At 40.6% G+C, this 13,595-nt stretch overlaps 1 protein-coding gene across 8 annotated transcripts in view; it reads left to right on the top strand.

Moving 5' to 3' along the window:
• The first annotated feature begins 3,556 nt into the window (after positions 1-3,556).
• plce1 (phospholipase C, epsilon 1) overlaps positions 3,557-13,595 on the top strand; it is a 110,791-nt gene continuing 100,752 nt past the window's right edge. For 3 of the 8 annotated variants that reach the window (XR_005007339.1, XM_036572156.1, XM_036572154.1), the window contains exons 1-3: positions 3,557-3,776; positions 7,186-8,111; positions 9,729-10,184. Coding sequence is in view for 7 of the 8 variants with exons in the window: in XM_036572156.1 (XP_036428049.1) it covers positions 7,404-8,111; positions 9,729-10,184 (1,164 nt within the window). In the remaining variant the exon portion in view is untranslated. The remainder of the gene's footprint in view (positions 3,777-7,185; positions 8,112-9,728; positions 10,185-13,595) is intronic. The other 5 variants (XM_036572157.1, XM_036572158.1, XM_036572155.1 and 2 more) reach the window with 2 other exon arrangements.

Below are 13,595 nucleotides of genomic sequence, written 5' to 3'. Positions count from 1 at the left end.
ATTTATAATTCTTTTTGGAAATCATGGACACTGTGTCCTCTGGGACAAAGACCACTCAGCTTGTTATCAGTGCACAGTTCAAAAGCCAGTATTCGTGATGGTATAGGGGGGCATTAGTGCACATGGCATGGGTGACGTGCACATCTGTGAAGGCACCATTAATGAACGAAATATACATGTTTTGGCAGCATATGCTGCCATCTAGACAACATCTTTTTCAGGGAAGGCCTTGTTTATTTAAGCAAGACAATGTCAAACCACATTCTACATGTAATACAAAGCATTGCTCCGTATGAAAAGAGTCTGGGTGCTAAACTGACCTGCCTGCAGTCCAGACCTGTCACCACTGAAAACATTTGGTGCATTATGAAATGAAAAATATGACAAAGGAGACCCAGAACTGTTAAGCTGCTGAAATCTATTGTTAAGCAAGAACAGAACAACATAGCTCTCCTAAAACTACAGCAGTGTCTCCTCAGTTCCCAAATGCTTACAGAGTGTTGTTAAAAGAAGAGGTGATGAAACACAGTGGTAAACATGCCCCTGTCCCAACTTTTTTGAAACATGTTTTTGGCATTAAATTCAAAATGGGCACGTATTTAAATTCTCAGTTTCAACAGTTGATTTGTTGTCTTTGCACTATTTTCAATAAAATATAGGGTTTAAATGATTTGCACATCGTAGCATTTAGTTTTTATTTACATTTTAAAGCGTCCCAACATTTTTGGAAATGGGGTTGTATTTTATTGTTCTGTTTTAAAACATTAGGTTATAAAAAGGTACAAATGTGTACTTTTCATCTGAGAAAAAAATATTTTAGGTACACAATTGGACTTTAAAACCACTGTGGTACCTTTAAGGGGACATTTACATTGCTTGTACCTTGATGAATGAAAAATGTACCTGCACAGAACCTTTATTTCTAACAGCGTAGAATCATTGGAAGTGGGTGAGCTTTACAATTTTAATAATTCTACAGTTTGGATTCATTATAAGTAAATGGATTCATTATAACTCTCTGTTAGTGTGCTGCTGAAAGCATGTTTGAAATACTAGACAATAACCTTCACAAACTTTATTTACACTAAAGGTGTTGAGTTGGAGACGCTGCTGAAATAAAATATGCAAAAAACTGCCTTCATAAAACATGGTCGGTTTTATTAAAGCTTCCCGGACAGTGGTAAAACTTGCTTACGCAACTTCCTCTTGCAAGTGTACCTTTGCAATTTACTAATCTTGCAAAGAATTGAGAGAGATCAAAGCTATCTTTGAACTGCCAAATAACAGAAACCATTTTTTCTTGTAACTGTCTTAAACCTTGCTCAAGATTAGACATACAATGTGAAAAGATAAGTAGGTAAAGTTTGAAACGTTGCTTCTGAAGAAACCAAACCTACTTTAAAACCACCAAACTTTTGGAATTGTGTCTTAATAAGACGCAGTATAACTAGTTTCCTTTAACTCAATAAATAGGAAAATCAAGTTGGATGAATAAAACAATGTTTTGCATTAATTCAAACCTCATATACACTGCAAATCAACTTGTGGCCCGTTGCACATTTTTAAAGTGTATGCCCAAACTAGGGCAACAGCAATGAAAATTTCACTGATTTCCCAAAATGTTTGCATAATTTAATCGTGAGATGCAAAGTAATTCGAAATGCATTGAAGTAAATTGTGTTGTAGAGAAACTTACTGACTGACCTTCTTTAAAATGATGGTGATAAAAACCAGGAGTTACTATGTCAACAACGAAACATCCATTTTATTTACTATCCACAATGACCAATGAACCTACACATGTCTTATGGGTTTTTATATCTAATGCTGATGATAGTAAAATAGTGGTAAATCCCCCCAAAAAAGCTTTCTTTGTGTACTATTGTGACTCATAAAGCTCTGTTTTTATTTTAAAAATACATTTTAGGCCAACACCTTATCTCAAAACTACTGTAAAACAATGTCTCATCAAGTGTTTCATGTTTTTTATGATTTTTCTGTAAGGTAGCTTTTAGAGGCATGAAACACTTGGGCCCAATCCTATTTCTTATTTTTTACCCCTACCCCTTATTTTCGAGTGTCACCTTGCCCCTTGGAACTGACTTAGTGGGGTAGTGGCTGAAGTCTTCTCCTATGAAATGGGACCCTCAAATAAAAAGAACATGACTTCATCAACAGGCTAACTAGCAGTGCTCTGTAGGCCACCCTGCCAGTCTGCAGTGACAGCAGAGGAGGGTAAAGTTCAGCAACCTCCCTGCTGGGCTTTACATTGAGGGAATCATATACCTTCAAAGAGGGGGATACGCCAATTATTTATTATCGCCCACAACTAATTCTTCAGTCATGTGAAGCTGAAGTCAACTATTCGCCAGCTTCTCGTTCGAATTTTCCCATTCCACCTTAAATGGAACAGCAGATGCCTGAGGTGTCAGAATGTAACTCCTGCACCTTTTAAGGTGGAATGGGAAAAAAAGCTAGCTAGCTACCGTGACGTCAGCATACTACTAAGCAATTTTTTAACCTTGTTATAATTAACATTAAAACTAACATTAAACTAAGGTAATACAATGGTTATCATAATTTGAATGGATAAAATATTCACATTTGTTTTTTTGGTCGCTTGCGCAGCCATCTTGCCGGTTTTTCTTGTTTCTCATCCGTTTGGAGCGTGCCGCTGAAGAACCTCCGTGTGGAACACTTCGCCCTACCCCTCTATCACGACTCAAATCGGGACACGTTCTAGGCATGAACGTGCAAAGCGGAGGGCTAAGTGGTAGGGGCGAGGGGTGAAATGGGATTGGGCCTTGGACGTCTGGTTCCTTTCACTACCACTGGGAACACTCTGAATGACCTTATTTACATCTTATTGATTTAATTGATTTAATCTAATGTAGAAATTATGAACAAATGGGTGGATTTTTGAATATCTTTAAGTTTTTACAGGCTGCTTTTGATATGGCACAGTGTACACAAAGCGCCTGGACAGACCAAGTTTCCTGACCATTCAGCTCTGGCTCTCATTCATACAGAGCCAAAAGGTAAACAAAAACTAGGGATGCCTTCAACGAAGTCCGAGTGGTACACGACATATGGTACACGTAACGTTACACTGATGACATTACTAAGACAATAACATTTTTTCATAATGTACACACATACTTTTAATGTAAGTCAGTGGAACCAGACTTCTTTCTTTAGCTCCATTCATCATGAAATGTACACACGAAGTAAAGAGCAACAGGCGTTTTCAAATTATGTCAAAAACTGAAAAACGACAAAAATGGAGATACGATGTCTTGTCCCGACAGCAGAGATGACGTCAGAGTAACCGCCAATACTATCGTTTGGCGTCTACTGGTTTGAGTAAATCAGCTAAAATGGTAGAATTAGCGATTTTACTCTGAAACTTGCCTCACTTTCAGCGTTAATAGTGTCAAAATCCTTTTTTTTATTATTTTCTACAAATCGAGGAGAACACAGAAACTCCCAGCTTTGAACAGTTACAGTCTCACAGCCTCACACATTCCGAGATACCTCTCCCTCTCATTCTCTCTCACTCTCTCTCACCTCACTCCCTCACTCACTCACTCACACTCATCTTTTTCTGAGTCTACAGGCAAACCCTCCTCCACACGTGTTTTAGCCTATCCTTCGTTCAGTAACGTTCATCTGTCTTCGTCCAACCACTTGACTACTTCCAGCCAACGTTGCTTTTCCTCCAGCTTTCGCAGACGGCTGGTAAAAAGCGGCGAGGTTGCACTCTTCACTCTTCTGGGGTGAGTGTGTTTCTACACGTTGTTGTCGGATATTTAGTTATATTAGTATCCTTTTCGTGAGGTTTGTGTGGCAGCCCCGTGTGCAGAGTCAGCAAGTCAGTGCTGTGAAGGCAACTATATGCGAACAGCAGCGTTAACGTTAGTTAGGTTAGCAGGTTTGAAACGAAAGAACTAGAAAATAAAGGCGCTACGTTAGCTAGGTTAGCTAGCCTCTCGGTTCAGTTCTCGGCGTTTTTAGGTTCTCTTGGGTTCACATTATTTCTAGCACAGATTTAGTGTTGTTTTAAAGGTGTGTCGTATCTGTGAGTTTCTAAGCAGTGCAGTGAAGTGAGATTCAGATTACTGACCAACGCTGTAACGGATGTGCAGTCTAGCCTAAGGGGGGATGCTCACTAGATTTAAGTGCGGTGTCTCCTGTTCTAGGGTGTCACAGATAGGTGTGAGTGAGGTTTACAGTACATAGACTTATATACACAGGTTTTAAGATATACTTGAAAACTCATAAGTTACACCTTTTGGCTGCAGGACATTTGTTAGCATGAAACATTGGCGCTATCCTTGAACATTTTGAACAATTTTATATTTTTTTGTGCTCTTTTAGGTTCAGGTGTAAAGTTCTGCAGAGCAAAGGAAACAAAGATTTGATCTCCTGACACATTTAAACAGATTTTATGTGTCCTAGTCTCAATGATGTAATATATCTGCTTTTTCTCCTCTGTGGCCTCATATGATGCTTACATTCTGACGGTTTGTTGTTCTTCTGATGGCTTTCTCTAGAATACAGATTTACAGTACATGGAAATGAATCATTTCGTCACACCGGTTATGACTTTTCTTGGATCTTTTATTACATTTTGGCTGCTGTTTTTTACTCAGGTCAACCTGAATGAAATAATAGCCTTCCTTATATTTGGAATTAAAGCAGATGTTGCAGGTGTTTCCTCCCATCTCAAAACACAGCCAAGTCAAGCATAAGCATTGATGTTGAAGGACTTTGTAGGTGCAGCACTGAGCAGTATTTTATGTCCCTACGACCCTGTTTGTGGACTTTGATCATGCAGAGATAACTAACTGTTTGCTAGGAGGTGTTAACCTGTCCCATAAAGTCACTTTTGAAAGAAAATGGGCCTACACCTAATTTAATGTGACAGAAACATTGTGTCCCAGATCACAAATACTGCACACAGCAAGGTGAGTTGCGAAATTGTGTGTAGAGAAAAATCACGGGTTGAATGTGACACACCTGGTTTGTGTGGACAAACTAGAAACTCTGAGTCTTCTGAAGACACACCCACTGTCATAAAGTCAGAGGACTGTCAGATCGAAAGTGCGTCTTGGTGGAATCTGTGGATCTTCCCGGCATTGTGTGTGTGTGTGTGTGTGTGTGTGTGTGTATGTATGTATGTACATATATATATATATATATATATATATATATATATATATATATATGTATATGTATATGAAAGAATCCTGGGCCCAAACTGTAGAATCTTTGACAAACAATTATTCAGAAATTCAGTTTATCATCAGTGAGTTTGTTGACTGATTTGAGAAAGTAGCCACTCTAGATGTTGCCTGGTTTGGGTCATTTTTAATGGACTTGTATTGGCAGTTATTATGAAACGCTGGTCCAGATATGCTTACCAGTCATTTTATCAGTTAGCACAGTTTTACATTATTCCAGCTTGTATATTTTTTTTAAGGGGGCCCTCTCTGGGCTTAGATAAACCTCAGCTGTAGTTCATTAGCATGTCCTTTCCACTGCTGTTTTCAGCCCAGAATTGTCTGGGTGTGTGTGAGTGTGCGTGTTTTGGGGGTGGGGGATGGAGGTGGGGGTCGGAGTAGGGGGAATTCCCGTAATTCCCAAGCAATACAATTGCCTCATGTCTCATTTCACACACACACACACACAGCAACACCCTCACCAGGAGTGAGCAGATAGTCAAAACGAGGCGCTGTAAGCTTTTTAGATAAAAGATTTGATCTAGAGCTTTGGTTTCTGTTACACTGTTACAGTGTTTTTGTCCACACTGAATTTGGGTGGAGGTGTGAGTTGTAATATTCTCAGTTTAATAAAAAGAATAATCCTAGAAATGACAAACAAGGGCAAAAGTAATACATTTCAGAGATTTCTGAGTCTTTGAGTAGTTGATGGTGAGGATTCACAGTTTAAGTTTTGTGCTGCATTTTCTGTACAATTTTAAGAAAATAGGAAGTGCTAATAAACGTACAGAAATTGTTTGTTTATTTCAAATAAAAAAATGTTTTAGTTTGATAACTTATCAATCGCAGTACATGGACTTCTCCTTTTAGATCATGTATTTCTGTGAATAAAAATCTGCTTGATGATCAGATTTGAAAACTGTAATACAGTCTCGACTGTTGGTGTTTATTTGTGCGGCGTTCTATACCTGATGATTTAGCAAGTTAAAGTGTCACATGGACACTTCTGTTATCGTAACACTAAGGGAGTATCCTTTTTTAATCTCCTGCGCAATCTGTGTTCATAGAACCGTGGAAGTGTTGTTGGCACAAGAATGTTTTACTTTGCGCTGTGTTGAAAACTGGTCAAACAATTTGTGTGTTGCATAAAGAAGAATGAAATGCTGCTTCAAGCTTTCTTTTTTGGGCCAAATAGGTTATATGTAAACAAAATGGTCTGGTATAATACAGGTACTGTAGGTTACTATGATTTCTATGCAGACAGAATGGTCAGGTCTTCTGTTGCTTAGCTACAGTAGGTTTTTGTTCCCTCTTTTTCCTCTTTGTGTCATTACAAATTTCTGCTGGACCCTTGCCCTTTCTGTCCTACCCCATCTCTTTGAGAATACTCTGGTGCTGTTCCTTGAAAGAAGTCTATATATTGTGTTAGTGCAGAGATTTATGGCTGTGTGTGGGGGTGTGAGAACTGTACTTGTGGACCTTGCCTGGCTAAACAGACTCAAAATCAAATAAGTAATTCCTCTCAACCCGCAGCCCTGTTCTGTTCAAGCTACCCTCAGCAAGACCCCACATTCCAGAGACCCACACATTTTTAAAGTGTGATTTTTTGACTATTTTTAATTCCAACACATTAAAACGTTAGGATTCTTGGACAACTGTGATTTTCTTTGTTTCTCAACTACAAGTCAGTCTCTGTTTACAGTGTTTCCACGCTCCTGCCTATCTTCACAGAACTACTGCTGTTTCACACATAGCTTCTCTAAATGCAAAGGAGACCTAATGGCCAAAAAACCATCAAACGGGACACATGAAAGAGTAATTTTGAGGGTTGTAAAATTTCTCTACATCTTTGTCCGTTTTTCAGGCATTGGAGGCTTTCGAATCTCTGTTCAGTGAGCTTTGCTTTTGTTTGCAGTCATTTGTTAGCTGAGTGTTGACTGTCCTTTCCTCCCCTCTCTCCTAGATTTCTGAGGCCCTGAGGTGAGAGCAGAGAGCTGACATTACGCAACCAGGGAGGGCTGCTTACTACCGGACCGATTATCTTCTCTTTACTTTGGACTGGTCGAGATGCACTTCTAAGTTCCAAGGCCACAAGCTCTTGCTTTTGTAACAGAAACTTGTGCTTTTCTCTATCCTGCCATCTGTGTGCGCTTTTGTTGACTGAGGAAGAGCCGCTGTCGAATGCTTTGTGATATGAGGGTTTGTGTGGAGGGGCAGGCAGATAATGGGCTTCTTAGTGTCACCATGACCACAGAGAAGGTTGCCACAGTGCTTGGAGTCAAAACAGCATCTTACACATCTGCAAAATACAGAAACCAGCTGCTGTCTTTAGGTTGCGAGTTGCCTGAAAGAAGCAGCTCTGAGCCACAGCTCCCCTGTGTACGTTCATGCCGTCTGTCTCCATCTAAGGACCACCAGGACTCTAAACTTTCTGAGGAGATACAAACGGGCTGTGGTGCAGGGAGTCCTTTTCACACCAGATCCAAGAGTTTGGACAGCCTGGGATATGTATATAGGGATATGTACTGCTGCGCGACTGAAGAACTGTCTTGTAGGCAGTCAAATAGGACATGCAGGGCAGTGGAAAAGAATGGAAGCTGCCAGGGGGCCAGCCCTCTAGCTGTTCTTCAGCAGTGCCAGGACAGAGGGGAGAGAACAGAGGGGTTTTCTTTTGAAGTGACTCACCTCAATGGAGGGCCGCCAGGCTTGAGTGGGTCACGCAGCGCTTCATGCCAGCTGGAAGCTGATGTGGTCGAGCAAAGGGAGGAAGACAGGCTTGCCTCTGGGTGCAGCACTAGGAGAGGCAGCCTGCCCACACCTTCTCCAGTGCAGTTCCATTGTACGTGGGACTACAACGGCAAGTCAAAAGCTACGATGCAGGACGTGACGGTAAGGCTGCACAAAATCGTGTCCCTTAAACATTATCCTGGCACGAGCCTTCGTGATACTGATATTGCAGAAGTGTGTAATATGCAATTGAGCTGTTGAAGAGTTTATTGTGTGCTGTGAGCGACTAGACCAGTCACAGATATTCTTTGGGTCATTGATGTCCTGCAGCAAACCTAAATAATTTTTAAAAAATATGTGCCAGTCCTTTAACCGTGTTACATCAGGGGTACATGGTTTATAAATTACATTTTTGTGTGACACTCTTGTTTCTTGTAAATGAATCACCTGCTTCCACAAGAAATGACTTTGTTGCTGTGTCACCTGTTAATCTGAATACAGGGTTGGGTTGTACCACTGAGGTACCCAGTATGAGTCACCCCCATCATAACAATATGATAGCAGTATACACTGATCAGGCATAAGATTATGACCACATCCTTGTTTCTACACTCGTTGTCTATTTTATCAGCTCCACTTACTATATAGGTGCACTTTGTAGTTCTGCAGTTACAGACTGTAGTCCATCAGTTTCTCTGCATACTGTGTTAGCCCCCTTTTGCCCTGTTCTTCAGTGGTCAGGACCCCCATGGACCCTCACAGAGCAGGTACTATTTGGGTGGTGGATCGTTCTCAGCACTGCAGTAGCACTGATGTGGTGGTGGTGTGTTATTGTGTGTTGTGCTGGTATGAGTGGATCAGACACAGCAGTGCTGCTGGAGTTTTTGAACACTGTGTCCACTCACTGTCCACTCTATTAGACACTCCTACCCTGTCAGTCCACCTTGTAGACGTAAAGTGAGAGACGATAGCTCATCTGCTGCTGCACAGTTTGTGTTGGTCATCCTCTCTTCCTTCATCAGTGGTCACAGGACGCTGCCCACAGGACGCTGTTGACTGGATATTTTTGTTTGGTGGACTATTCTCAGTCCAGCAGTGACACTGAGGTGTTTAAAAACTCCAGCAGCACTGCTGTGTCTGATCCACTCACACCAGCGCAACACACAATAACACACCACCACCACGTCAGTGTTACGGCAGTGCTGAGAATGATCCAGCATCCAAATAGTACCTGCTCTCTGAGGGTCATGGGGGTCCTGACCACTGAAGAACAGGGTAAAAGGGGGCTAACAAAGTATGCAGAGAAACTGATGGACTACAGTCTGTAACTGTAGAACTACAAAGTGCACCTATGTAGTAAGTGGAGCTGATAAAATGGACAATGAGCATAGAAACAAGGAGGTGATCATAATGTTATGTAGGCTGAACTGGTGAACACAAAACACTTATCCTTGTTAAAACAGCAAAGGCATTTAATGTTGATCCAAAGATAACCTTTAGCATGAGAATAGTATAACATAAAACAGTCTATGTAGTGCCACCCCCAAAAAAATCTAAAACAAATAAAAAATGATGTCTGCAAATATTCTCAGAATTTTTAGCCGCAAATTTTTTATAGTGGTTGGGGCCTAATTACCTTTTTAAACGCACCCTTTCCATTGCCTGAGTGATATTACAGGAATATTATGGGAATTTTAAATTCTTTTTCCTTCAAATATCCCAGTATTTATTGAAAAAAAGAGATCACAGTGTGACTTTTTCCTCCCTATTATCATTCAGCCCTGCCAGATGGATCTGAGATGTGGCTTCTCCAGCCTGGAGAGGCTTAACAGAAGATACAAAACCAAATGTCCTCTGGGACGGTGCTCAAATATGCCATGTCAAGGCTCTGGAACCTCCAGACTTAATCCAGCCCAACAGCAGCACAGTGACAGCGAAGGTACGGCATCCGACTGCGAGTTTGTGCGCAATAAGAAGGAGCGCTCCACTGTGCTCGTCAGGCGGTACCTGAAGAACAACATGAAGGTCACAAAGATGGTGTGCCCTGGCACTAGAGCTATCATGAGGACTGGCTGCATTTCAGAGAGAGCGTGGCAGGCTGTTTGCAGAAGAACGCCTCTCTTAAGTGAGATGTGTACCTTTGCATCTTACTGCAGATACAGTAGAGAGCGTCAGGACATCCAGCTGCAAGTCTCCAGGACCGTTCTCCTCTATCCAGGGGCCAGGCTGGCAGAGGTAAGATTGTTTGCTCTTCATAGTAAAGCTGCATGCGGTATGAATGGTTCCTTTGTGGTCAGAGGGTTATTCAGATGTTATAAATTATTATGAATGGGCCTCTTTCTCAGCCTGCTGCCAAATTCCAGAGCTGAATTCTGGATTAGCTTGGAATGTTTGTCTTTGAGCTTGATGCTTGCAAATATGCGTGCAGTAATAAAGCAAATTCTATTACAACTCAGCTGTGATATCAAATAGACAAAACAAAGTTACTATCAGTCAGTTGAGTTTTAGTACTGCTGTTGTAGTTTAGTATCTACATGTGTTTCCGTCTGAATGACTAAGTGCCATATTGCAGTAATAATTCTAATCACAGCGTGTGCTCGCTTAGGTGACTCAGGTGAACAGTTTTAAACTGAATTATTTCATGCACTTTTTTAATGATGCAAGATCTATTCAACACTGCAAGGATGTCATCACTTGTGGAACAGTTGAAAGACTACACTGCGTCATGGACGTCTGTTTCCAATTTTCAATTTTCAATGAAGTCATACTTCAACTCAGTTGACATTCATTTAAACTCAGTTTTTTCACAATTCCAGATATTTAATCCTAGTGCACATTCCCTCTCTTAGTTCAGTTAGGATCACTACTATATTTTAAGAATGTAAAGTGGCAGAATAATACTAGAGGCAATGATATATTTTAGCTTTTGTTTCTTTCATCATATTCCCAGTGGCTCAGACGTTACACAGTACTAACTCATTATTAGTATGGTAGCATTGCCTTTAAATTGTTTAACCTGGGTCAAGCATTTCGAGCAGCCTTCCACAAGCTTCTCACAATACGTTGCTGGAATTTCAACGCATTCCTCCTGACAAAACTGGTGTAACTGAGTTAGGTTTGTAGGCCTCCTTGCTTGCACATGCTTTTTTCAGTTCTGCCCATTAATTTTCTTTGGGATTGAGGTCAGGGCTTTGTGATGGCTGCTCCATTGCCTTTGTTAAACTTTGTTGAGCCGTTTAGCACAACTTTGAAAGTATGCTTGGGTTCATTGTTCATGTGGAAGACCTGTTTATGCCCAAACTTCTTGGTTGATGTCTTGAGATTTTGGCTTAATATCTCCACATTATAGTCCTTCCTCGTAATGCCATCTATTTTGTGAAGTGCACCAGTCCCTCCTGTAGCAAAGCATCCCACCACATGATGCTGCCGCCGCTATGCTTCCCGGTTGAGACAGTTTTCTTTGGCTTGCAAGCTTCCCTGGAGAAAACCTCTACATATAACGATGGTCATTATGGCCAAACAGTTCCATTTTTGTTTCAACTGACCAGAGAACATTGTGCAGCTGCAAACTGTAACCTGGCTTTTTTTTTATGGTGGTTTTGGAGCAGTGGCTTCTTCCTTGCTGAATGGCCTTTCAGGTCATGCCGATATAAGACATGTTTTACTGTTGGTTCAGATACTTTTGTACCTACTTCCTTCAGCTCTTCATAAAATTTTCCCATGATGTCAAGCAAGAGACAAGTAGGCCTTGAAGGCAGGCCTTAAAATACTGCCAGAGGTACAACTCCAATTAACTCCAATGATGTCAATTAGCCAATTAGTATGTTAACTTCTGACCCACTAGAATTTTGATGTCGTGAATTATAAGTAAAATAAACTATTTGCAAACATTTGTTGGAAAAACTGCTTGTGTCATGTACAAAGTAGATGTCCTAAACAGCTTGTTGGACGTATAGTTTGTTGACCAGGAATCTGTGGAGGGGATAAATATGAACTTTAATGACTTCAACTGTATGTGTGCCACAATTGTTGGCACCCCAAGAAATGATTAAGATTGAAGTCTAACTGAAGTATATTATCATAAATATTTTATGTTTTTAAGTTCACCTGAGTGAATCGGGACACTTAAATGGTCAGCCGTGTCTTCCCGTTTCACTAGGGAATTTGTATGAGATTAAAGACAGGCTCAGTTATCCACCAATATGAGGAAGACCAGAGAAAACAGTAGTGATGTACAACAAAAGGTCTCAAAGTCTCAAATATAAAGGTGCCAGTAATAGTGGCACAAACAGATTTTAGAAAAATATTTATTTCCTGATAAGATTTAGTTGTACTTTTTTTTTTTTTTCAATCGTTGTACTTTAGATCAAAAGAATAAGCAATAAAGAATGCTTTTTACAACCTTGCTCATGTTTACCAGGGGTGCCAGTATTTGTGGAGGGTGCTGTAGCTTGAATGGTTTTAAAAACTTGGCAGTGTTATTTGAGTCCTAACTAATTCATGGAGCAGCCTGCAGTTCTAATATGTCCCCCACCCTGTAAGCAGTGGAAAATTAGCAACTTAGTTCTCCTTAATTTGACCAGCTTCCACAGTTGGTTTGTTTCTAGCCTTTAGGCCCGTATGGCAGATCACACAATACTTCATTTTAGTATTTGGATCTTTTTGCAAATCATGATTTAATAGATGACTGTCAAGTTTTGCAGTAGTTGTCCAGATGTGGCATGGAACAGGCTTTTTACTAAAGGCCTTGTAAAATCTGGTGCTTGTTGTTCTTAGGATCGTTCCAATGCTTTCTGTGTTTTTCCTGCTGGTCGGGACACTGGAGCCCTCTGTTAAAGAGCCGTGGCACTGGACTGGTTAAAGACATTAACCTTTTATTGCTCATTTGTGTGACTAGTCACCTCGAGGCTCATTTCTTGACTTATGAGCATAATGAACTCACTGAAAAGATTATTTAAGGTCCACTGAAATTAACGTAACTTTTTACATTGAGACTAAGGCTGTTGCTGTCAATTACGTTAGCAATACATACACATACTGTTTTTTTCATAAAAATGCCTTCATTAAAAAAATATGGAAAACAGAGAATGTGTATAAATGAGGTTTCAGCCTCTGGAGAATTTCAAATATGCATTAAAATCATTTGGATTGCCAGTTAATAACTGCTGATTTGAGTAATTGAATTTAAGCGTATTATGACAGTTGTAGTTTCCATATTGAGACAAATAGAATTGAATAGTTTTTGTGTCTGCATGTTGCTAAGACTGTTATTATGTCAAAGAATCGCAGAGACTTTGATTCGGATCTGATACGCTCAGCGTAGTTGTCACTGTAAGCTTATCCCTGCATGTCACTAAGGCTTTGAACTACTTATTCCAGTGTTGGGGTGAGCAGTGGAACTCCATGGCATGCTTCACCATGGGAGAGATGGAAAGGGGAGTTGCAGTGGAGAAAAAGAGCAGCTCTGTTCCACCCGGCCAATTTGAAGCCTCCTGAGACTTGAGGTCCAATAGAGAAGGTGCATATAAGCCAGCATTCTTTCCACGTGAGCTTAGAGTGGTTTTTATTGAGCACGAGCCCTGCTGTTTCCAGTCCAGAGTAATTCACATAATTTAATGGCTGCTGAATTATACAGGCCTTTTTTCC

The sequence above is a fragment of the Colossoma macropomum genome, unplaced genomic scaffold (assembly GCF_904425465.1).
Source record: "Colossoma macropomum unplaced genomic scaffold, Colossoma_macropomum, whole genome shotgun sequence".
In the NCBI taxonomy this organism is placed as follows: domain Eukaryota; kingdom Metazoa; phylum Chordata; class Actinopteri; order Characiformes; family Serrasalmidae; genus Colossoma; species Colossoma macropomum.
The sequence above is the reverse complement of the archived record's forward strand: the minus strand, read 5'-3'. Positions and strand labels throughout refer to the sequence as shown.